Source organism: Nilaparvata lugens, chromosome 5 (genome assembly GCF_014356525.2).
Source record: "Nilaparvata lugens isolate BPH chromosome 5, ASM1435652v1, whole genome shotgun sequence".
NCBI classification, from domain to species: Eukaryota; Metazoa; Arthropoda; class Insecta; order Hemiptera; family Delphacidae; genus Nilaparvata; species Nilaparvata lugens.
The window spans coordinates 10,902,389-10,918,085 of record NC_052508.1 but is presented as its reverse complement, the minus strand read 5'-3'; the positions used below and the strand labels follow the sequence as shown (position 1 = coordinate 10,918,085).

Here is a 15,697-nt window from a genome sequence, read left to right as displayed (position 1 = left end):
ACTATAAATTAGAGAACGCTGGCCGTTTCAGAACGGATACTTCGCCGCCGTCGTATCCCTACCTCTGTATGCCTTCTCTGCTGTGCATATCCCTCCCAAGTCAAAATTTATTTTGTACGGAGTATAGTACCCTCTTTATCCTTTTTTATTTTAAACACTTGAATAAAAATAGACATTTATTTTTAATATTTAAACAAAAACGTATGAAGAGGAAACTAGCGATTTCTATAATAACTGAAAATGCTATTGAGGGTAATTATACAGTGCGTTCATTATGTCGCTCATGTCCAAATAAACATGTCAATGATGTAAGATAATGTAAGCATGTGTAAGCTCAACTCTGTGCATCTTGGTTGGGTACCTGGCCATGTAGGCATAGGAGGTAATGAGCGTGCAGATGAGCTTGCTAAGCGGGATTCTAGTATGTCATTCCTTGGCCCAGAGCCGGGCTGTGGCATAAGTAAAACAACTGCCTTCTACACAATAAATAAATGGCCCAGGGACTTACACCACCAGCAATGGCAGGGTCACCCTGGTCAAGCATTTGGCAAAAGACTGCTGGCAGACACAAGCCTTCGCTTCACCAGGTGGCTGGTGAGTCTGGGTAGAGGTCAGGTCAAGCAGGTGATTGCCCTGATAACTGGACATGGCCACTTCAGGAAACATCTCCACACAATTGGACTCAGAAATGAAAGCCAGATGTGTAGGCTTTGTAATCAGTCTGAAGAGACTGCTAAGCATATCATACTGGATTGCGAAAGTCTTGGAGCTAGAAGAAGGGCTCTGTTTGGCTGCAACAACCAGGTGAGAATGGGATGTTGGTATAGGGAAGAAACTCCTGGATCTTGTAAAGGACACGGGAGTTGGTTTGCCTAACTAACATACTTTTGGGACACACAATAAGCTTCGGTTGACGTGTGAGGTTCCTCGAATCTTTGGATCTTGAATCCGTCCCTTCAAAACATAAACATAAACATGTGGTTTCGCCAAAAGCAACGAGTGTTCCTTCATGAACAGTATTCTACCAGTATTCAATGTCTCCAGATTTTTTAATCTATTTTCACTGTATAAAATGAGTTTAATATGATTTGAACTTACCGCTGTATGAGCTTGTAGTATGGAGCATCAACCATCTCAGAGTCACATTGCATTTTCTCACTAAATTTATATCCTTATTTATATGCTCCAAAACATTCATTTTGTTTATGCCACCGGCTTTCAGTTTATGCTGGAGAGTTTCAATGAGTTGCTGAAAACAAAATTCAAAATTTTACTCAATTTTGAAATAATCACCTCTCAATACCTGAGTAATTATAATATAGCAGTCTGGTTTTTATGATTACAAGCTATTAGCTTCTACTCATTTGTGGAGCGCTTTCGGACGCCACGTCCATTTTCAACACTCATTTTTAATAAACATTTAAAATAACTTGGGTCGATTAAATAAAAACTAGGATCTAGTGACTAGTGACTAGCCATTTATTAGTTTTAGCTATACAATTAAAATCATACAGATGATTCGAATCCTAGTATTTGCTTGGAAATGACTTGGAATGAGCAATTGCTAGCTTTCATTTAATCGACCTAATAACTAGTAGTACGTTAACTAGTAACTAGTAGTTATTAGTTAACTAGTACGTTAACTAATAACTAGAACCTACGTTCTGCTATAAATTCCAACTAAGACGAAAAAGTATAATAGAGAATGAAGTATAATAAAGCCTAAGAAGTATTTGCCACCCTTATGGGACACTTTTTGAAATGAAATGAAAAAATACTTTATTAGGCTTTATACTTTTAAAGCCTAATAAAGTATTTTTTCATTTCATTTCAAAAAGTGTTCCATAGGCTTTATACTTTTAAAGCCTAATATAGTTATTTGTGCAACTAGTGCGCAAAGTGACAGTTTGCTGCACCGAAAGAAACGTTTACGCCCGAGCCGTAGGCGAGGGCGGAATGGTTTCTTGAGTGCAGCAGAGGAACTTTGCGCACGTATTTCACATTAAGTTTTTCCTACAGTTACCATTGAATATGAAAAGTGTGTAATTATGGGTAAAATTGCCTGAAATCCATCAAATGTTTTTCTGTGTAATTTTATTATTGATAAAAACCTTAATCCTAAAATCCTGAAGTCCTCGTTGTTCTTGGTTATAATATATAATGTAATAATTAGCGCGTTGTGCTTCGTTGCACGTCTGCTCACTATAGCAGCCACAGCAGTCACTGTTACCAACTTCATTTTGATTTTGCTGCACTGTTGCTCCATATAACCTACTAAGTATTTTGCGTTGCCATGTTGTAAATCTGGAGTGCAGAAAAATTTTTCCCGCACTAGAGCGGAAAAGTGATTCTTTGCGTTCTGTAATCAGTGCAGCAATGGCCACTTTTCAACGTAACTGTAGGAAAAAGTATTTTTTCATTTCATTTCAAAAAGTGTTCCATAAGGGTGGCAAATAACGGTTGGACGTACATGCACATACACTGTCATCAACAAGAGGCTTCATAAAATAAACAACCAATAAAAATAATTAAACCACTGGAGAATTATAATTTATAATGATAGAACAATAATTCAACCTCAAATAGAGCAGCGAAGAAAAAAATTAACAACAACAGATCGAAGATACAAAAACCTAACCTCAACAAATTTAGTTCTAAGCCTTTTGCTGAGATGACACAACAATGTATGACGTCGTGTGTGTACACACATGTTCAACACACTTGTCCTGTCGTTAGTGGCCGCCCTTGTGGAAGAGGGGGCTCTTATTGCCTCAACTTCGCCCACATCACTTTTTGTAATGTTATAAAGTGAAAATAAAAGACATTTATCTATCTATCTAACAGATTAGAATTGTATGGAATCTTTGGATAAAACGACGAGAAATTCTCAAGCCTAGTCCACATGTTGGCCCAGTAAGCTGGCCCAGCCTGGTAACCCAACGTAGGACAATGAAGGCCAGTGAAAGCCAGCGTTGGTAAACCACCCATCCACTCACACACTAGCGCTGGTCGACATTGGCCTTCATTGGGCCAACATGTGGATGCGGCATTACAGGCACTTATTTATTTAAATATTTTGAGAGACTGAGGCCAGGTTGCACAAAAGCCGGTTAAATTTTAACTGTGATTAATTTCACGAGAACCAATCAAGGTATTTTTGATAAGACGGCTTCTCTGATTGGTTCTCGTGGAATTAATCACGGTTAAAATTTAACCGGCTTTTGTGCAACCGGCACTTAGTTTCAATTGGAGACCAGAAACTAGATACTAGAAGCCATAACCAATCTCTTATGAATCGGGCAGTCCGATCTCACTAGGCATCAAACCTGCATCACTGAAGAAATCAATCTGAATTCTATAATGAAGTCCACGTTATAATGACAGTGGATAAAGATAGAAGAATAGCGATGCCGATTCTCTGCATTAATTAATCATATTTCTACACTGTCAAAAACATAATTGGCACCGTTTGTGGACCTAGAAAAGGATAGTACCACCGGCTTTGTCGAATGATGGACAAGGATAGCAAAACCAAAGTTGATCAACTGTCATTATAACGTGGACCTCACTATAGTAACGCAGTTTTCTAGATATTGATGTTGATTATGGTGTATTAAGTAATGAAACTGAATATTGGTTGTAGAAAGTTGACTAACCTCTAGTTGTCTGACGTACTCGCTAGCTTCTCGTTTAATATTGTCAGGCTGCAATGTATTGGCCAATGCTTGCCTGGCTGCCTTGTAAGGCTCCCACGCATCGACCAGGTTCACTGTTAGACCCATGTAGATGCTAATTACCTGCAAATATTATGAATAATTCAACTATTCAGTATTACACAATTTTCAGAAAAGTACCATACACTTGAGCCCAAAACGGTTACGATTCTAATTAAAAATTAATTCATGATTAATAATTAATATTATTTGTGATAGGAAATTAGATTTGTACCTAACTAGGAACTATAAACACATTTCATATTTCTACGACTAAACAGGAATTTCAGAATTCATTGAATTGGAAAGGAATTGAATGAAAACTTTCATGTAATATTCTTATTCCATTAATATCAACATATTTAAATATTTTTAGTTTTCATATGTTGTTCAACACACATATTATGTATTGGTCAACAATATAAGAATGCCAATATTATCAACTCTGGCCTCATCCCGTTCTTCTTTGTACACAGCTTGTGCTGTAACTTGCCTACTCACTTCTATGCATTCACCAGATACAGTTCTGTCGTTTATAAGAGAATGCTGGTCTCCTGACTGTTTGAGCAGGGAGAGGAGGCGTCTGACTTTCTCATATTTTTTGTTTCAACTTTTGTTTGAAAATCTTAGTTTCTTCCAGAAAACAGAATTACTATACTTCTCCTATTCCTTCCATTACTCAACTATTTATTTATTATAATTATTACTATTTATATATATATATATTTTTTTATCCAACATTCTTTGTATTACGTTTGTATGTTGCAGATACTTGCATACTAGTAGTTCTGTGAACAGTAGACCTCGCGCAGTTATAAACCATAGCCTCCTCTTATACTGTCCATGAGAGTAAATCCTGTCTGTATGTCGTGTCGGCGAGATATCGGTGTGAAAACGGCTAATGGCTGTTGTGGTTGGTGTATCAAAAATGCTAACATCAAAAGCTAATCTCCTTCAAGACATACTGGCAACAGGACAGCCCGAATCCAAAGCAGAGAAAGGTCGAGAGACAATACTATGTTATTTTAGTTATTAATTGCATGCAATCAATAGTTCATTCAATAGTACATAAAAATTGCATTCAATGAGGCATGCAATTAATAGTCCACACAGCAGTTGATTTTTTACCAAGTTACATTGATATATGGCATGCAATTTATAATCCACTCGACAGCTGGTTTATGATGAATAATTCTATGGTATGATTTTTACTCTAATATTGGTGTATGAAGGAGGCTCCTTTTTCCTTTTATATTATCCTTGAAATGCAAAATTTCAAAAAACCTTGTATATACGTCGACGTGCAATTTGAAAAGGAGCATACCTGTCAAATTTCAAGAAAATCTATTACCGCGTTTCGCCGTAAATGCGCAACATATAAACATTTAAACATAAAGATAAATGCAAAACCGTCGACTTGAATCTTAGACCTCACTTCGCTCGGTCAACTAAATTACTGTTGTCATAGCTCTCTCTTTCCTTGGGTTGCCTTTCACTGAACATATCCAATGTACGGTTCCACGGCTATGTGCTCTCCATATCCTTCCGAGGCTTCTGGACTTGTGTGGACTGGACTGACTTACTGAAATTTCTCTATTGTTCTTTCTGCTGCCGCTGTGATGGACTCGATCCTCTACATTTATGAAGCTTTTTTTACTATTTTTTTATAATTCTATATTTTTTGTAACCGACTCAGATTAGTAGAGTTCAGAGATCTCTAAATTCTAAAGGGCGAGTCATGGGACTTTATTAATAACAAACTTTTTGCATTCTGATCAATTTCTAAATTTTATTCAATGAGTCAATTTAATTTGAAATTGGACACCAAATAAGCTGCAACAATTTATTACACATTCTATGAAAAAAAAACGCGTGTAAGATTTTGCTAACTTTGATCTCTGGTAGTTTGTTTACGAAGGTAGCGTGGACTTTACTCAATTTTCTACTAAATGAATATAATTATTAGGGACTCGGTCAATTTGGGTTTCTAAAACATGAGCAAGACAATATAATGGCACTCGCTATCTTTAGAACTATTAATCTTATCACGACTGAAACCTTTCACTACACTACGTTGTTGATAAAGAATAAAATACATACACAATTCAAACTACTTTAAATAACTTTACGAAATCGGACGAATCAAACATTTTGAAAATTCATACAATACTTATATTTCACCACATGTAACACGTTCAAATAGGGCCTTCGAGGCCCGAGGCTACCTCTAGATTTTTATCTGATTCCAGCCGCGGCTTGATTGGAACTGAACTATTCCAAGCAAATTATGTTTCCCTTCTACCAACGAGACAACGGTCCACGTGGAGACGAGCATAATTCCGTGGGAAAGGAAAATAATGCAAGTTTGAAATATTCCCAAATACTCGTGTATTTTCCATCGCTAACGGAAATACAGTTCCGTGAGGATACCTCAACCCTGCATAAAATTGGAGTCTTCCCGGACGCAAGTTAGTGAGAAAATTATTTTTTAACAGAAAAATAAATTTCTCACGATAAAAATTCACACACAAAATTCAGCTACAAGATCACTAAAGTCTCATTGTTGAAGTCCTAATTCTACACTTTTCGAATGAACCCATACTAAATTTATCTCTATGAAAACACAAACCAATAATTAATTAATTTATTTCAATATCATCACCATCACATTTTATTAGTTATTTAATCACTTCCTCTTCACAAATGAGATGAATCGATTCAGACTCGTCTTTGCACACAGGCACTACTACAGTCCTTGTGAAGAATATCCATTCTCTGTATTAATTATGAGACACTGAAATGTTGTCAAGAAATATCACGAATGTATTGAAAAATTACATACATGTTTCAACACTTCAGTCATGAAGATGACACCATAGGAGTAGAAACATGTATGTAGTTTTTCAATAAATCCATGATATTTCTAGACATTTCAGTGTCTCATTATTGATAAATATCACTAAATCTCACCAACAACAGTATCTGTACTCTGTATTAATATTACTATTATTCAAACATGGTAGTATCATTCAAGAGGAAATACAGTGAATAAATTGAATTGAATCTTATAATAGTGAACCTGTGTTGAAACAACATTGTCAGTTGACAGTGACTCACCCAGTTGTTGTTAAAGAACTTGTCGATGGTCTCGCGCATGCGCGCCTGCTGGTTGTGCAGAGTCTGCGGCTGGAAGTAGAGGCACACGTGCAACATGGCCGCCTGGTTGGCGAGCGCGGTGCTCCTGTGGTCGGGGTGAGGGTAGGCCGACATCTGGTTGTAGATGTCATCCGAACGCAGGCGGCCGATCACCAAGTCGATAAGGTCGTCTTTGAGGGGGGTGCGACTGCCGAAAAAACATCAAAATCAATTTATCAGAAAAGTTTTTTGAATCTACAAATAGAACCGAATAGATTAGAATAGTTGGTATATTTAGAAATTATTAAAATACAATTACAGTAACAGGTAAAATATAACACAGTATCCTATACTATGAAACAAGCAATTTCTGTTTAGATGTTTATATATCTGTATGTGACCGGATCTCGAAAGCGGCTCTAACGATTCTAACGAAATTTGGAGCAAAGTAGGTTTATGATATTATGAAAATTCGATTCCACTATGTCTCAACCCCACTGGGATAACTCACTGAAGGACATTAAAAGGATAAATACGTCCTTTGAAAAACAGCTGGAAATTTTGTCGTCTGTCGATACAGTAATGGAAGAGAGTGAACGAGTGCATGTGTGGGATCATCCAGCTGGTCTCACGAAAAGAAAAATTCAGCAAGAGAAACTTATTCTCGTTTATTTCTCTTTTTTTAGAAAACATGTTTACTTCAGAAAGTCCAAAATAGTAACTAGATGCTGTTAGTGTAGAATAGTAAATAGTATATTAACAAATATTGTAGCAAACATAGTATATCATTTTAAATCGAATTCATAGTATATCTATTTGTAATTTATGATGTGTTTGTTTTTTGTGTGAATAAATGATTGTTATTTTGATGAGTGATAGTAGCTTAACCTGTGATGAGTTGATAGTTTATCATAATCGATAGTCGATAATTGAGAGTCGATCATATTTGTATGGGGTGCCAGTCAAGATGGCGGACTCAAACAAGAATGTGGAATTGCTTATGGCTTCTTTGTATTGATTTGAATAAATTGTGTTATTAAAGTGCATTCTAATAAAACTTGTGTTTTATTGCAAACATTACAACCTAGATTTTGATTTGGACTGTAGTATTAATTTGAATAGGGACAGTTTTGGGCATAAGCCTGTTGTACCTCCTCATATAACCGTAAAAATAATTGCACGACTGAAAAAAAATATAGACTATAAATTCAATCTTTTGTTACAAATGTTCTTTGCTTTTACACTCCAGAGTGAAGCTCGGTCCCCCGATATTAGTAGTTAAACGCTCAAAGGTGTTTAATAAAACGCCTTTAAACAAGTCTGTTTCAACCCTCAATCTTGAAAGATATATTGTACCTTTTGAGAGTTTTCAGGCCAGTTTCATTGTACAGTGGTTTTGGTTATCCATTATCCGCTACATAGTGCTGAGTAGGAGATTTTGACTTAGGTACTATCCATATTCCTTCCCACTACTTGAGCCTTCCCTCCGCTCGAGGCGAATGTAGCTTGGGGTTGAGCTCAGTTGCAAGTAGGTAAATTACTATGATTTGATGTGATTATACTGTTACTGTGTTATTTATGTTCTGGGTAATTATTCTAACTAGCATGTAATATGACAGCATGAATATCTATAGCTTATAGTAGACTATCATATCTTCAATTCAAGGATAAGTTCAGTAAACATTTTATATTTTTCACTTGACGATATTCAACTATATACTTATACAGGGTGTTCTGAAAAAAGGTGCCCATAAGTCAGGGCGTGATTCATCACAACAAAAGAAGAAAAACAATTAACATAAGTCCGAAAATGCTTGGTTACCTTTAAATCTGCTTCAAACTTCAAAGGAACTTGATTTTCGGGAACAAGTTTCGCGTATTCCGTCACATATCTTAAAAATTAGCTACTGGTCTGGAAACTGTTTTATTCAATTTTCCAGTTCATTTTATATAAAGTACGCTAATTTGTACAACTTAATTAACAGCCAACAAATACCCGTAGGGCTTCGTTTCAGCAGGGGAACTGAAATTCAGACGAAATCTTTCACCCTGTATAACTTGGTAACCAAGCATTTTCGGACCTATGTTAATTGGAACTTGTTTTCTTCTTTTGATGTGAGGAATCACGCCCTGACTTATGGCATTACCTCCGTAAACAAAGCCATAGTGCGTTCGTGTGACGTCACCACAGGTAGGGCTCCTGGACCAATAAAAACAATAGCTGATATAGATCAGCTGAAATCAACGAATTTTTATTGGTGTAGGAGCCCTACCTGTGCTGACGTCACCCAAATGCACTACGGGTTTGTTTACGGAGGTAGTGCTTATGGGCTCCTTTTTTTCAGAACACTCTGTTGTATATGTTTTGTTTTTTTTCTCATTGTATTTCTATAGTGGAGCAGAATGATAATACTGCATGCTTAGTTTTCTATTACTCTTAATTTTCACATGTTTTGTATTTTTTTGTATTTCTTTCACGCAGAAATAAAGTCAAATTTATTATTATTATTATTATTATTATTATATGATAGTATGCTGTGTTGAATAAATGTCTTATCTTATCAATCGTGATATCTCAAACACTAGAATCACCTAGTCTGAGCGTCTCCATTTGGACACTCATTATACGTCGCCGGGAGACTGGGTCTCGAGTCGCTTCGCGACAGGAAGCTCTCCGGTTGGAGAGCGTGCTGTGCCGACTAGTCTAAAAACACATCGTGTGTCTCTGTTCTGCAAGGTCTCTGATACTTGAATCGCCCAGTCTGAGCGTCACAGTTTGAAAATACAAAATACTTCGCCGAGAGACTGTGGCTTAGCGATTTGAGTCGCGCCAGCGTGAGTATAGCCAAACTGACACTCACCGAAAATAGTCTTCAGGATAATTAGGCGGCCGTTTGCCCATTGAGAATCCAGTGGACCGGAGCAGTTTGCATACGTCATCAATGTGACTGCTGCTGGCCCTCTGCGCCGAGTAGCGGTAATAGGACACAAGCAGGCGCTCTCTGATGTCGCCACTAATGTGAAGGTCCACCACTATCAGCATCACTCCGTACAGGTGCACTGACTCACACTGCAAAATCAAGGGAAATTAACATAGAATCTAAAATACATGTAAAAGTAGAATCTAGTAAAATAGATGGGAATAACTGAGATATTGCATTCATTCAAATGCTAATGAATTAATAATAATCATTTTCAGTGGCAGCAGTCGAAGTGGAAGGTTGTATTGTTGTGGCTCTCTTATCTAAGCTCTATTTATTGCATACAAAGCGATACTATTGTTCAAAATGTTGTGCAGTGAATGCAATTGCGAAGTGTCTGATCGTGATGTGCTATTGTGCTGTCGTTGTAAAATTGATTATCACTTCGAGTGTCAAAATTTAAAAGAATCTACTTTCCGAAAAATGTCGGCTGAAACAAAATCGAAGTGGAATTGTAAAAATTGCAAGTCAGTTAATACCGGTACAAGTTCGACAACGTCAACGGTCTTATCAACCACCGATAAGATATCTCAACAAGCTTCGGACGGTAAGAGTAGCAGTGCTTCACTTTCGCTATCGCTAACCCAAGCTGACCTTGAAGCTATCGGTAAAATTGTTAGAGAAATGATTCAGGCGGAGCTATCTCCAATCAAACAAGAATTCAGTGAGATTAAGAATTCGATTGAGTTCATTTCTAACGAATTTGATGATTTCAAAAATAAACTGTCTGCTTTTGGGAATAAGGTAGAGGAACTCAAAAATGAAAATAATTTATTGAAGGGTGAAAATGTTGAATTGAAATCGGAGTTGGCTTCTATCCATGAATATACGCGTAGAGACAATTTGATTATATCCGGAATTCCTGAAACAAAGAATGAGTCAATCTACGAGATTTTCAATTGTATATCAGCTGCGATTAGTAGCCAGCTAACTTCAAAGGACTTGAGCATCGCACACAGGCTCCCCAACAACAATAAAGCTAAAAACAATATTAAACCAATAGTAGTGAAATTCGTCCGTAGACAGGACAAAGAGTCTTGGCTAGCAGATTTCAAAAAAATGACATACAAGGACAAATCAAATTGTGGTCTTCCGACAAGATCTATAAATAAATCGCTTCCTGATGGCAAAGTATTTGCTTATCAACACTTGCCACCGCTGCCAGCGCCCCTTCTTCAACTACTCCATCAGGTACGAGGTGTCGCCTTACAAAAGGGCTACAAATACGTGTGGTCGAAAAAAGGCAAGGTCTTTGTCCGCAAAGACTCCAACCAGCCGGCAATTATAATAAGTTGTAAGGAGGATTTGAACTCTCTATAAATCCAGTGTCAACGACTCCTATTGAGGACTCCTATTTTTGTACCTTATTTGATTCCCTATGCCGTTTGAGGACCTTAATGAAAATCAATTTATTTGTGATAGTTATGATACAGTGCTAATAGAGGATTTTTTAAGCTATAGAACTGCCAACTCTTATCACGTGAATATAATTCATATGAATATTAGGTCTATCAAAAAGAATTTTGATGAATTCATCTATTACTTAAACAATTGTGAAACTAAATTTGAAATTATAATATTATCCGAAACATGGATTAGTGAAGACTCTGAATTTGTTTTCAATATAGAGGGTTATTCTGTTGTAAATAGAAATAATAGATTCACAAGAAGTGATGGTTTATGTGTATTTGTGAGCAAAGATATTGATTTTCAGGATATTGATGTAGAACTAGACAACGTAAACTCAATTATAATCAAATTTGTTTCAATAATTCATATTATCAGTTGATTGCACTTTATAGATCTCCTTCTTTAGAAATAAATGCCTTTTTGCTAAGTTTAGATTTGTATCTGCAGAATATTAGTAAGGATTTATCGGTCATTGTAATGGGAGATATAATATTAATATAATGGATGAAAACAATCTAAATTATCTGACTAATGAGTACCTAAGTGTATTGCAATTAAATGGATTCAAATCATACGTAAATAAATATACGAGATCTTTCAATAATGTCAATGGGCAAGTTAACAGCTGTATAGATCACATCTTTTTTAAAAGTGGATCAAAAAAGTCTGTGGATGTGCTAGGTGCGATTTTACAATCAAATATCACGGATCATTATAGTATTGTTTTCCATATCAGACAAAAAGACCATGTTTCCAATTCTAAAACTATCCCCAGTAAGACAGTAACTAGAATTAATTTTGATCAACTAAAATTAGATCTTGAAACTCAGGGTTGGGATGAGATTTATGACAATTTTACCGATGATATTGACACCTTAGTTGATAAATTACCATCAAGATAAATGAAATTATTAATAAATGCACAGAAACTGTTAATTATTCACACAAAAACAGACCCTTGAAAAAATGGATTACTCCTAGTTTGATTTCAGCCATTCGTAAAAGGGATAAAATGCATATCAAACTGAATAAACAACCATTCAATATTAAACTTAAACAAGACTACATAAATTACAGGAATATTTTGAACTCATTAATAAGGAAAGCAAAGAATGATTATTACAACAACAAATTTGCAGAGTATAAAAACAATTCCAAGAAAAGATGGGAGTGTATTTCTGAATTGATGGGAAAAGAGAGAGTATATCAAGAGCCTAAAATTGATCCAAAAATTTTAAATAATTATTTTGTGAATGTAGGAGTTGAACATGCAAAAAAGTTATTGGACTCTGTAAACAATATTGAAATACCACAATCATTAAATGCACCTCCAGTAGATAGCATGTTCCTGAGCCCAACTTGTGTAAACGAAATTTTAGAAGTAATCGGAGAACTGAAAAATGGTGCTTCTCCAGGGGTAGATGGTATCAGTACTCATTGTGTCAAATTAATAAGTGAACATATTGTTCTCCCATTAGAACATATTATAAATAGATGTTTTTCAGTGGGTTATTTTCCGAGGGCGTTTAAATCTGCAAAAATTATTGCATTGTACAAGAGTGGTGATAAGGCAAATCCAGAAAATTATCGACCCATTAGTATTTTGAATAGCTTCTCTAAAATTATGGAAAAGATTATTAAAAAAAGAATGTTAAATTACCTAGACATCAATAATTTCCTAGAGAAAAATCAATTTGGTTTTCAGCATGGAAAGTCTACAACTGATGCAGTTATCCTCCTAACTAAATTGATAGATGAAAACTTCAACTCTAAACAAAAAACATTGGCTGTATTCTTAGATCTAGCAAAAGCGTTTGATACCGTCCCTCATAGCATTTTATTGAAGAAATTAAATAATTGTGGGATAAGAGGCTTATGTAATGAACTTCTGAAAAGCTACCTTCAGGACAGAAAACAAACATTAAACTTGAATGGTACATCAGTTACAGATCAATCATCTAGTTTTGGTCTCCCGCAGGGTACAGTTCTGTCCCCGGTATTATTTTTGATCTACTTGAACGATGCTCTAAAATTAAAAATACCACATTGTACCCAAATTTCATTTGCTGATGATACAGCCTTAGTTTTTTCGGGTGAATCCTGGCACCAAGTATACCAATCTGCTAATGAGGGTTTAAAAATTATGAAGAATTGGATGGATAATCATATTCTAACTGTTAACTTGAAAAAAACAAAGTATATCACCTTTTCTCCGACACTAGCAGGTCAACCTGAGGACTCATTGCATTTGAAAATGCACTCTAATCCTCACTGCTTGAATGATGGGTTGAACTGTTTGTGCCAACAAATTGAAAAAGTTAATTCTATAAAATATTTGGGAGTGATGGTGGATAGATATTTGAAATGGGATACTCATATGAATTACCTATCTTCTAAACTTAAATTTCTTATTTATAGTTTCTACAAAGTAAATCAATTGAAAGACCTGGATGTAAAAAGATCAATTTATTTTGCGTATGCCCACTCGCTGTTTCAATATGCGATTGAAGCTTGGGGTGGTGCATATGATTGTCACTTTAATAAAGTCTTCACACTACAAAAGCATCTTATAAGGGCAGCACTGGGTAAACCAAGACGATACCCAAGCAAGAAACTTTTTGAAGAATTAAGTGTTCCCACACTAAGACAGATGTATGTAACTAGGATTGTTTTGCACTTAAATAAGAATAGAAGTAATCTAGAAATTAGAAATATACCGTACCAAACTCGTTCATTAGCATTAAATAATTTCAATATCAACTTAATAAAACTAGTAGTTTGTCGACATCAATTCACCTATCTTTGCAATATATTTTCAAACAAAATTCCGATAAAACTAATTAATTCAAAAATTACTAAAGCACTTATCAAGGAAATAAATGTATGGGTTAAGCAGAATATATATTTTACAATGCCTAAATGTTAAGAAATCTATTCATGATTCTTTTGAGTTTTGAATGTCTTTCTATCTTTTGTATTATTTATGAAAATTGATTAAGCACTGGGATGTGCTCACAACTGAAAATTTCATTTTTTATTGTATTCTTCTTCATTAGTTTGCATTTAGAAGATTTAAATGTAGGCTGTATGACTTGTTTTTGGTTATCATCTGTATAATTGGTTTTAACACGAGATTATTCAATTCTTATCATTGTATTATTTATAAGAAGACATGTATTATTTACAAGAAGTATTACTATAATATTTATTACATAGGTATATATTTTTTCCTTTTCAGTATTGCTATAGGCTACTTCGTACTGTTTGCTTTATGAACTCACAGCTAGCGCACAAGTTTAACTTTGCTGGCTGTGCCAATCATTCATGTTTTGTAACTATTATGTAAAAATTTGGCGAAATAAACATTCATTCATTCTTATTCTTATTATTAAACGAAAATCCGAATAAAATGCTGTAGATCACCCCGAAGGCTCACCCTTACCCCAAACAGACAATCTCTGGTTCTCCGCTATGGCTTCGTATAAAAAGAGCGCTGCTATCTAGAGATTGTCAGTTTGGTGTAATGGTAAGCCTTCGGGGTAATTTACAGCATTTCATTTCGATTTTCGTTCAATACTAATAATTAATCATTAGTATTTTGAATAGCTTCTCTAAAATTATGGAAAAGATTATTAAAAAAAGAATGTTAAATTACCTAGACATCAATAATTTCCTAGAGAAAAATCAATTTGGTTTTCAGCATGGAAAGTCTACAACTGATGCAGTTATCCTCCTAACTAAATTGATAGATGAAAACTTCAACTCTAAACAAAAAACATTGGCTGTATTCTTAGATCTAGCAAAAGCGTTTGATACCGTCCCTCATAGCATTTTATTGAAGAAATTAAATAATTGTGGGATAAGAGGCTTATGTAATGAACTTCTGAAAAGCTACCTTCAGGACAGAAAACAAACATTAAACTTGAATGGTACATCAGTTACAGATCAATCATCTAGTTTTGGTCTCCCGCAGGGTACAGTTCTGTCCCCGGTATTATTTTTGATCTACTTGAACGATGCTCTAAAATTAAAAATACCACATTGTACCCAAATTTCATTTGCTGATGATACAGCCTTAGTTTTTTCGGGTGAATCCTGGCACCAAGTATACCAATCTGCTAATGAGGGTTTAAAAATTATGAAGAATTGGATGGATAATCATATTCTAACTGTTAACTTGAAAAAAACAAAGTATATCACCTTTTCTCCGACACTAGCAGGTCAACCTGAGGACTCATTGCATTTGAAAATGCACTCTAATCCTCACTGCTTGAATGATGGGTTGAACTGTTTGTGCCAACAAATTGAAAAAGTTAATTCTATAAAATATTTGGGAGTGATGGTGGATAGATATTTGAAATGGGATACTCATATGAATTACCTATCTTCTAAACTTAAATTTCTTATTTATAGTTTCTACAAAGTAAATCAATTGAAAGACCTGGATGTAAAAAGATC

At 35.3% G+C, this 15,697-nt stretch overlaps 1 protein-coding gene across 1 annotated transcript in view; it reads right to left on the bottom strand.

Annotated features, from left to right (window-relative positions):
• The window catches only part of LOC111050365 (WASH complex subunit 5), a 50,505-nt gene that overhangs the window by 27,296 nt on the left and 7,512 nt on the right, over positions 1-15,697 (bottom strand). The window contains exons 4-7 of the mRNA XM_039427657.1: positions 9,710-9,918; positions 6,831-7,056; positions 3,657-3,797; positions 1,099-1,249 (exon numbers count right to left, since the gene is read on the bottom strand). Coding sequence (XP_039283591.1) covers positions 1,099-1,249; positions 3,657-3,797; positions 6,831-7,056; positions 9,710-9,918 — 727 coding nt within the window. The remainder of the gene's footprint in view (positions 1-1,098; positions 1,250-3,656; positions 3,798-6,830; positions 7,057-9,709; positions 9,919-15,697) is intronic.